The sequence below is a fragment of the Chelonoidis abingdonii genome, chromosome 9, assembly GCF_003597395.2.
Source record: "Chelonoidis abingdonii isolate Lonesome George chromosome 9, CheloAbing_2.0, whole genome shotgun sequence".
NCBI classification, from domain to species: Eukaryota; Metazoa; Chordata; order Testudines; family Testudinidae; genus Chelonoidis; species Chelonoidis abingdonii.
Genome location: NC_133777.1, coordinates 10,318,937 through 10,329,022, shown reverse-complemented (window position 1 = coordinate 10,329,022; position 10,086 = coordinate 10,318,937). Strand labels below are relative to the sequence as shown.

At 44.0% G+C, this 10,086-nt stretch overlaps 1 protein-coding gene across 1 annotated transcript in view; it reads right to left on the bottom strand.

Annotated features, from left to right (window-relative positions):
* CARD11 (caspase recruitment domain family member 11) overlaps positions 1–10,086 on the bottom strand; it is a 69,904-nt gene that overhangs the window by 14,300 nt on the left and 45,518 nt on the right. Inside the window, exons 13-16 of the mRNA XM_032767756.2 lie at positions 7,470–7,522; positions 6,322–6,454; positions 5,509–5,710; positions 122–248 (exon numbers count right to left, since the gene is read on the bottom strand). Coding sequence (XP_032623647.1) covers positions 122–248; positions 5,509–5,710; positions 6,322–6,454; positions 7,470–7,522 — 515 coding nt within the window. The remainder of the gene's footprint in view (positions 1–121; positions 249–5,508; positions 5,711–6,321; positions 6,455–7,469; positions 7,523–10,086) is intronic.

Sequence of the window (10,086 nt, the reverse complement as noted above, 5' to 3'; positions counted from 1 at the left end):
AACTCTCCAGACACTTGGAATGACAGATGTATGGGCTATGTCTGCTTTCAGTTACATTGGTGTAAATCTTGCGTTAACTAGAATTTTCGCAATCTGTGATGAGCTAAACTTTAGGTCTTACCTTCATAGTTTGGTTTATACTGGAGTGTTACTGGTCCACTGCACCTCTGAATTGTCCAATGAGCTTCTTCCTTTGTGCAGGTATCCAAGGGAACGCTCTGATTTTCCCCTTTGATGCAGCCTTCCAGCTAGATGAAAGAGATACTCTTAGCTGTGAGCTCAGTGTGTGACACAATTATGCCATCCATTACATTCTGTAGTTTCTTTCTAGATTAAACAACCTGCCTATTTTTGCTAGCAATGCAATTACATTTAAATGATTTGTCTGTAGTGTCTTTTCTCTCCTCTGGAAATTCTAGAAGTTGACAGAACTGTAACTCCATGATAATCCATGTTTCCCCAGTAGGAGTCACTACTGGGAATGGTATAGGGATGGTGGCTTTAGGGTAAGCCAGCAGCTATTCCTTTCCCAGCTTCTCCTATAAAGAGCAGCAATAGGGAAGGGCGCAGGAATGCTGGTGGCGGGGGGAAGCTCATAGTATGTCCAGTTCCTGCAGGAATCATAGTAACCATGGGGCTGAACAAAAACACAGAGCTACCACAATGACAGGTTCTCCAGGCAGAAGTGGCTACTGGGTATAACAGTTTTAAGGATAACAGCTCATAGACTCGTAGACATTAAGGTCAGAAGGGACCATCATGATTATCTAGTCTGACCTCCTGCACATTGCAGGCTGTAGAACCTCACCCACCCACTGCTGACATAGACTCCTAGCCTCTGGCTGAGTTACTGGAAGTCCTCAAATCATGATTTAAAGACTTCAAGTTACAGAGAATTCACCATTTACACTAGTTTAAACCGGCAAGTGATGTGCGCTCCATATTGCAGAAGTCAGCGAACCCCCCTCAGTCCCCCCCCACCTCGGATCTCTGCCAAGCTGACCTGGGGGAAAATACCTTCCTGACCCCAAATATAGTGATAACTTAGAACCTGAGCATGTGAGCAAGACCCATCAGGCAGATACCTGGGAAAGAATTCTCTGTAGTAACTCAGAGCCCTCCCCATCTAGTATCCCATCTCCAGCCATTGGGGATTTTTGCTACTGGCAGTTGCAGATGGGCCACATACCATTGTAGGCAGTCCCATCATACCATTACCTCCTTATCAAGTTCAGTCTTGAAGCCAGTTAGGTTTTTTACCTCCACTGCTTCCCTTGGTAGGCTGTTCCACAACTTCATTCCTCTGATGGTAAGAAACCTTCACCTAATTTTGAGCCTAAACTTGTTGATGGCCAGTTTATATCCATTTGTTCTTGTGTTCACATTGGCGCTTAACTGAAATAACTCCTCTCCTTCCCTGGCATGTATCCCTCTGATGTATTCCTAGAGAACAATCAGCCAAGAGAACAAGCCAAGCTCTTTGAGTCTCTTCTCATAAGGGTAGGTTTTCCATTCCTCAGATCCTCCTAGTAAGCCTGGTCCAGTTTGCATTCATCTTTCTTAAACACAGGATATCAAGTGTGACATTCTATACCTTGGGGGAGTGTCCTGTAACCTCCATGTTTGTCATTTTTATATGTTTGTGATCTTACATATAAAGCATGCCTTGTAAGATATCAGGGGAAAGGTTATGATCTGCTGAAAGTTATTTCTCTATCCATATATGTGTATCATACATATGAAGTTATGAGAATTGTGTTGTATGGTTGTCACTAAAACATTCTGTAAGTTGGGGAATCAGCCAGATATTAGCTCCTCAGATGCAACAGCAAGGAAAGTAACCAACACCCAGGCAGTGTCAATCAACTCATCAACAACTATTATCCAGCAAGGGAGCTACAATTCAATGACTCACTTGCATGAGGCCACACCATGGGAATTGCTCAATCTTGCCTAGAGACTCAGTAATGCCCACCAGACATGCCTGGATTTGTGTGTTCCCCAAGCACATGGGACTGAGGTTATAAAACAGAATAGAGTAGGCCCATGCTTTGCCTTTCTCCTGCCCCCAACTATGTTGCAAGCAACCAAGACACTTGGAAGAAGACTGAAGACTCCAAGAGATGAGCCTGGCCCAGATTCAAGGGAAAATCAATATATTACAGACTGCAATATCCAGTGGGGAGAGAAAAACTGCTTAGTCTAGTTGTTCCCTGGTCTAATAGGTTAGAGGGTTTAGACTGTGTGCTTATATTTTGTTTCTTTTGGTAACTAACTCTGACTTTTTGCCAACACTTATAGTCACTTAAAATCTATCTTTTGTTTAACTGTTTATCTTTACCAGTGAGTTTACCAATACATTTGTTTAACTGTTTATCTTTACCAGTGAGTTTGCCCGAAGTGTGTGGTAAATTTGCTCAGGTTTTATACAAAGGCTGGTGTATATCCACTTTCCGTTGATGAAGTGGCGAACAAATTAATACACTTGCACTGCTCATCTTGAGCAGTGCAAAACCGTATATTCCTGAGGTACAGTGCTGGGAGCTGGGGGGATTTGACTCTGGTGCCTTTCTCTGTGTGATTCATGAGTGGCTCTGGGAGCATTCATACAATCTAGCTAGGTGTTGGGTGTGGTTGTGCTGAGTGATAACAGCCCCTGGAGGGATTTGCTGCTGGTCACTAGCAAGGCATTGTGAGAGGCAACCCAGGCTGGAGAGAGTTCAGGGGGAACAGTGGTCCCATGGTCACAGGCTGCACCCTGGGGATCCCATCACATCCAGATGAGGTTTCACCAGTGCCTGGTGTAATGGTACTAACACTTCCCTGTCTCTTCTGGAAATACCTCGCCTGATGCATCCTAGGACAACATTTTTCATGGCTGCAACACATTGACAGCTCATAGTCATCCTGTGATCAACCAGTACACCCAGGTCTTTCTCCTCCTCTGTCTCTTCCAACTGAAAAGTCCCCAGCTTATAGCAAAAATTCTTGTTCTTAGTCCCTAAACACATGATCTTGCACTTTGCACTATTAAAATGCATCCAATTTCTATTACTCCAGTTTACAAGATCATCCAGATCTCCTTGTATGATATTCCAGTCTTCCTCTGTATTGGCTATGCCCCCCAAATTGGTATCGTCTGCAAATTTTATTAGCACACTCTCACTTGTGTCAAGATCAGTAATAAAACTGTTAAGTAAGATTGGTCCCAAGATTGACCCTGAGGAACTCCACTAATAACTTCCCTCCAGCCCGACAGTATGACATGTTGTTGTCATCTCCCCTTTAACCAGTTCCTTATCCAACTCTCATATTAATCCCCATCTTCTCCAATTTACCTAATAATTTTCCATACGGAACTGTATCAAATGCTCTATTGAAATCCAGATAGATTAGATCTACTGCATTTCTTTTGTCTAGAAAGTCAGTTATCTTCTCAAAGAAGGAAATCAGGCTGGTCTGGTAAGATCTACCATTTGTAAAACCATGTTGTATTTTATCCTGATTACCATTCATCTCTATATCTTTAACTACTTTCTCTTTCAAAATTTGTTCCAAGACCTTGCATACAATTGAGGTCACACTAACAGGTCTGTAGTTTCCTGGATTACTTCCACCCACTTTTTAAAAAAATAGGAACTATATTAGCCATTCCTTTCTCCATTGCTGTGTCCATTCTTACTTGATTTTCCTTCCTCTTAATGTTAAAATCAGACATGGAGATTAGATGAGCTTCTCCCACCAACTCCCCCTGAGTTCCTAGTTTACAGCTCTTTTAATGAGTTGTGCCAACCTCCATCCCAGAAATCTATTTCCCCTCCTACTCAGGTGGAGTCCATCCTCTGAGAACTTTCTTCTGTCCACGAATGACTCCCAATGGTCAAACATCCCAAAGTCCTCCTTACAACACCACTGCTTGAGCCATCTGTTGATCATCATAACTTTGTCTTGCCTTTATTCTCATCCTCTAGGGACAGGCAAAATCCCTCTGATCATCGCATGAGCCTCCATTTCCATATATGTTCCAGTGAGAATCTAGCTGTGTCATTTGTTCCCACATGAAGGATAATCAGTGGATTCTTTTCTGCTTCCATTAGGATCCTCTTTAGCCTGAAGTCCACAACCCATATCTTAGCTTCTGGCAGACAACACATCCTTCTGTTCTCTGGTTCAGCTCTGGTGACAGGCCAGTCTGTTTTTTTAAGTAGGGAGTCCCCAAACATGTAGACCTGTCTTTTCCTGGTAATGGTGTGATTCTCTGATCTTCCTCCTGTTCTTTCTGGCTGTGAGTCCTCTTGTCTTCTGTTCTCCCTTACAATCTTCTGCAAGTCATCCTGCATCCTGCTAGGGCTCTGAATTCTGGCTATCTCCATTGACTCTTCCCCTTTTCTTGTAGGACTAGCCACTCTTCTCTTCTTCCTTGCCCTCCCTGCTTCAGTTACAGCCTGCTGTGCCCCTTCTTCATTTTCCAACTCAGCAAACCTGTTCCTGAGCTCTATTTCTCCTTCAACAGCCAGTCTTTTCTTCAGCCTGGTTCTTGTAGTCACATGCTTCCACTGATCACTCTCCTCACCCATCAGGCTCTGCTCTGACTCCTTTCAGTCCAGCTTGCCTCTGCAAGTCTTGACTTTTCCCTTCAGCCTCCTCTTGCCTTTGCTCCATCATCTGCTCAAATCCCCCTCAAAACTCCACCATACTTCACTCACATCTCCATGCTTCAGATCTTCTCTTCCATCAGCTCTATCAAGTGGAACTTCATAGAAACAATTTTTTTTTCAGGTACCCGCTGTAGGATCATGTACATCCCACAGCTTCCACATCCGGTCATCTTCATTGTCTCTTCCATGGCTTGGCTCACTACCACTGCTGCCTCTGTACCTGCCATAGCTTTCCTGCCTAAATTCCTGTCAAGGAAAAAACAAACAAACACGAGACCCAAACACACAAACACGAGATCAAAATCAGAAGACCACACATCCCTACCCTTATACTCCCTTTACAAACTCCCACTCAAACTCCCCTGTTTACAGCTCAGTTTGCTGCACCTGTGCTGCTGGCTGACTGTCTGGCTGCCTAATCAGGGCTCTGTTTTTCTCACAGCACACTGCCTCCTACCAGCCTCTACAAACTGAACAAGACAAAACAAACAAACAAGCAAACACACAAGACAGAGGTGACAGGGAAAGCTCACAGCCACTCCCATGCTAGTCTTTTCCAAGGGGTATCACTATAAGGAAGGGTGTAAAAGGAGGGAGCAGTCACTCCTGTCCCAGCTTCTTCCAGCTGAAGTCATTGTAAGCTGTAATTGTGCAGGTGTCTGGGAAGCCCACAAATACCCCCACTTCCAGATGCGCTCAGCAGGATTCCCAATTGGATCTAAAGATGTAGGAATATTGGCTGCAGAGATGCTCATGTTTTGTCATTACTAGATAATGAAAAGAAGAAAAAAGAAACAAAGGGGTTTAGTGCAATAAGCACACACTGTGTGTTGGTTTGTTTAATGCTCACCAGAAGCAGCTGATGTCCCTCCCGGAGGCCTGCTTTCTCTGCTAGGGATCCCAGCTTGACAGAGTTGATAAAGCTTCCTTTGTCATTCCCCCCCAGCAGAGTGATTTCTGAGTTGAGGCTGTCTCCATTCAGTGTGACGCGCTGGATAGTGTGGCAGGAGTTCTTAATGCGACCAACAGATGTCACAGAAGGACGGAAAGGTCTGTGTTCATGAAACAAATCAACAGCTTAGACAATGCAGTTCTCAGCTTCTCTCAACTAGTCTGGGATCAAAATAGAAATTCTCCACTCAGGACAAATGTGGGGAGGGAGCGGGCATGCAAATGAGCATTCTACATTTATCAAGCACTAGGATCTAATGACCCCCGAGAAATCTGTCCTTTCTGCTACAATATTACATAAGTTATACTAGAGAGCAGCATCTGGGCACCTCCTAAATGCTGAAACAAGACTGAACAGCCTCAGATGTATAATGGCACAGTGTCTAGTAACCAGCAGCAGTGAAACAACAAGGTCACTAGGATGAAGCTGCTTTCTTCAGATCACTTTCCTGATTTTTCTGAGATAGTCATGATAGTCAATCACAGCCTCAGTTTGAAGGCTAAATGATCCCAACATAACATGTCGTGTTGCTGCACTGTGACATGAGGGCAAAAGGAAGCGAACTGCCCATGCAACATTGTGGTATCACCGTGTCATACGATATCCCATCCTCTGATATTCATGGAGTGATCTAATATCTTGCATTTAAAGATTGCAAGCCTTTCTACCCCAGATCAGCCTTGGGCAAATAAAACAGCATCCCCAAAATACCTTTCCAGAGAGAACTTCCTAAAAATGGAGCTGACGTGCTCAAGGTCATAGGCTTCCATGCCTTCAGACTGGTGAGAGGACGACGAGGAGTGCACTGAGGGGGCTCCATGAGAGTATCTGTCATGACTGTCATCTGAAAAAGAACACAAAAATCAGAAGGAATTCCAGATGCCATGAGGAAACAGAGACTGGGGAAAGGTGCAAGCATAGCTGATCCCAGGGCAAACCTGGGGCAGGGCGATGGGGGAGAGACATATTATTTTGATTGAGAGCGGGGAATGGGATCCACCAGCCCTGGAGGTAGGAATGAAAATCCCCCTCATCCAAAGTCTATTCGGTCACTCTCAGCTTCATATTTCTGTCATGCTGACTATTAAGCCTGGAACGGTCACCTAGCCCTCACCAGCCAAATGCCCTCTCTCTCCTCCAAATCAAATACCTCCCTAACACCACTTCTTCAAGCATTAGCTCCTCTCTCCTTCTCATCACTAATCACCACCTTGCTTTTCCTCTTCTGAAGCCCAAACCTGGGCTTTTTCTTGTGCTTCTGTGTCCCATCTTACTTATTAATTTATTACAGTCCCCGGATTTGGCAGAACCCAGCACAGAGCTTCGGCTCATTCCCACTTCTCACCTACCGGGGTCTACTCCATATGAAAAAAAGAAGATCTTGTGTGGATTGATTTGGTCTTAATTGTTACACTTTCCAAAAGGTGTGAGGGTGGGAGTCCTTTATATCCCTGCTGAGGTTCTACCTGCGTTAATGGAGGTCAGTGAATGTGAGGTATTCCTCTCCTATCCCAGTTCTGCCTGTGATAATGGAAAACCAGTGTATATCATGTATCCTCCTTCCTCCAACCCTGTGTAACACCAACATATCCCAGGAGCAAACCTCAGGAGCTAAATGCATGAACCTCTACTGCAGGAGCTAAAAGCCACATGGCTGTTCGCTAAGGCTTTAGCAGACTCATTAATCTCTCTCTAAGTGGTCTCAGTGTCATTAGATGGGACAGAACACCACACTCAGGAGGTGTTACACCTTTATGTGATCATAGGGGTTGGTGGTTAGTATCTGAATCTGGGGAGTTAAGGAAGCATGATCATGGCTCATAGCTAAGGTTACGGAGTTGTAACCTCCCCTTACTTACCATCTAGTTCCAAAGTATCATAGCAAAAGCTGTCATTGTCCTCCTCAGTTAGGCTGGAATTAAAAAACAAAGAGAGAAACTTTCACTTTTCAAAATTCAGCAGGTATTGGTAGGCTCTGACAGTGACAGAGGAAGCTCTGTGATGGAGGAAGGTGTTGGAGGTGGCAGATGAAACAGCAGGACAGCGCCAACAGACTAAGCTTTACAGATGTGGCACAGGGAAGAAACAGGAAGGCTGCATAGGAATCATTATCTAGAGAGGTCTGTGGAGGAGACAGAGGCGTGGGAAGCAGCAGGAAGTTTCAGAAGGAAGAAGTGTTAACAGAGAGGTAATGAAGGTTCTGACAGGTGGAAGGAAACTGTGGTCTCTGGTGGCCTGAACTGGTTGATCTGCACTTACTATTTCAGTTTTTCTTTTGAACACTTTGATACAGTGCACGCAGAATACCTGCTTCAGACTGCAAAGTGCTTTATTCCACACTGCGTCCAAAATGTAAGGGAAGGACTTCAAGTAGAGGAATACAAATGATTTATTTTGGTTATACCTTTGAAGTGCACTTGCAGTATTATCACAGCTGCACGGGTCTTTCTGAGGGACCTTTGACAATGAAATGTCTGGTGAAAACAGAGGGATGTCTGGGTGTACCCGGCTACGTGCAGAACCTCCCACTCTACAACCATTGTCCCAGTCCAAATCCCGTTGAAATCAGTAAGATACATCGCCTCAGCTTCAGGATAGGATGATAAAGGAAATGGGGGGGGAGGTAGCCATGATGGTGAGGCTATCTCCCGTCTTTTGATCAGCGAGCTTTATGGTAGCCAGCTTACCCCGCCACCCCCAAAGTCTCTTAAGGACCCCAAAAGGGAATGATGGGCAGAATAGCCCATCCCCTCATTATTCTATCCACCAATTAGGCCTAATTTCCAACACATCAACTTTGGTTCATTAATTTCCAGTCATACACTTCTCTTGTTTACCAGGCATGATCTTAACAGTCCTTGAATTATATTAGAAGGCCCTTTTCTTTAGACTAATTCATTCTGTCTCCCTATCGCATCTTTTCTCCCCAACATTTGTTGTTATAGGTTATTGTGACATTTTATGAACTTTCGTTCACTTTTTGCCATTGAACTCACAATTAAGGTAAATGTGTAGGCCCAGTTATTACAACTGTGTCCAGCCAACTGAGTGATCCAATTGGTTAACTATCTAGAGCAGCTTGGTTATGGCAAATGCTGCAGGTAAGACTGCAAATTGGTTTAAATGATAACCCCGCATTCTCGCCTTTGAGGCTGACATTTTCTCCACTTGATCCAAGGTGAAAAGGGAATTTTTGCAGAACCTTTGGGGAAAATCAATTCAACTCATTTTAAATTATGTGATGCTGCAGGGGGAAATAGACCCAACCACTGTTCCCCACTATCATAAATTGCCTCAATTCATTTTCACACAGATAACTCAAAAACAGCTGAACGGTGAAACCTGAAACGTACCATGTAAATAGTTTTTGAGTCTGTCCATGAAATGAACAAGTTTGAAAAAAGCTTGGCAGGCTAATCACAAAGTTGTAAGCTATGGAAATATTACTTCTGAGCATGCTCCAGGGACGTTTGTGAAGATTTTTGACTCAGCAGAAAAAGGCTACACCTCTGCTCTGCTGGACACTATGCACATCTGTCTTGCCAGACAGAAACAGGATGTGCTGCTGGAACAGCTTGCATGAAGGAAATGCAAGAGTCTCTCTCTCTCTCTCTCTCTCTCTCACACACACAGCTCCAAAAACAAACCAACAAACAACAGCAAAAAAAAGCCCCAGCGCCTTAACATCTGGAACTGGAGACAGTCATGGGTCCAAAGGTTTGCAAACATGGCAACACCATGATTTTTAAGATGGCATTATAGTTTTCACTGCACTCTGCAAATTTTAAGTTTTCATTTAAAAAAACTGAGACAAATTTTCAAAAATGGCCACTGATTGTGGGTGCCCAGTTGAGATACATTGGTTCTGATTTTAACAGGTGCTGCACCCTCTGCTCCTAGTGACTTCAAATGCACAAGGGCTCTGCTCCTCTGAAAACTAGAGCCAAGCTGTCTCAGCCTTGGTATCCAAAACTGGAGCAGCCCAACGCAGTGGCCTAAACGTCTCTCTTTTTCACATGCTGACACACAGCCAACACTTTGTACACATACGGGCTGCTCTCTCCTCTTAGCTCAGCCATGTGAAAACTGTCTCAAAGAGATGTGAACTCTGCTTCCTCTTCCACCCCATTTACCTCAATGAGGTGTGAACTTCAGAACCTCTTTGGGACCATTTCTGTGTTAATGTTACCAAAGCGCAGTCTATTGCCTATTCTCTCTCCTTTGCCTTTACAAAAACAGCGATCACATGCCACCCTCTGGCCCCCACAACAGCACAACTTAAAGAGGGCCCAGTTAAATCAAAGAGAGTCAGGAAATGTGAAAAATTAAGTACCTACGGCAACTTGTTGTACATTTTACAGTAAACATGTAATGAAACAACCAAAAATGTAATACGCTAGATCTGAAGAAGAAAAATAGAACTCAAAATGCTACTTTTGTGCAATGTACCAAAGTAAACATTTTAGAAAGAACCTT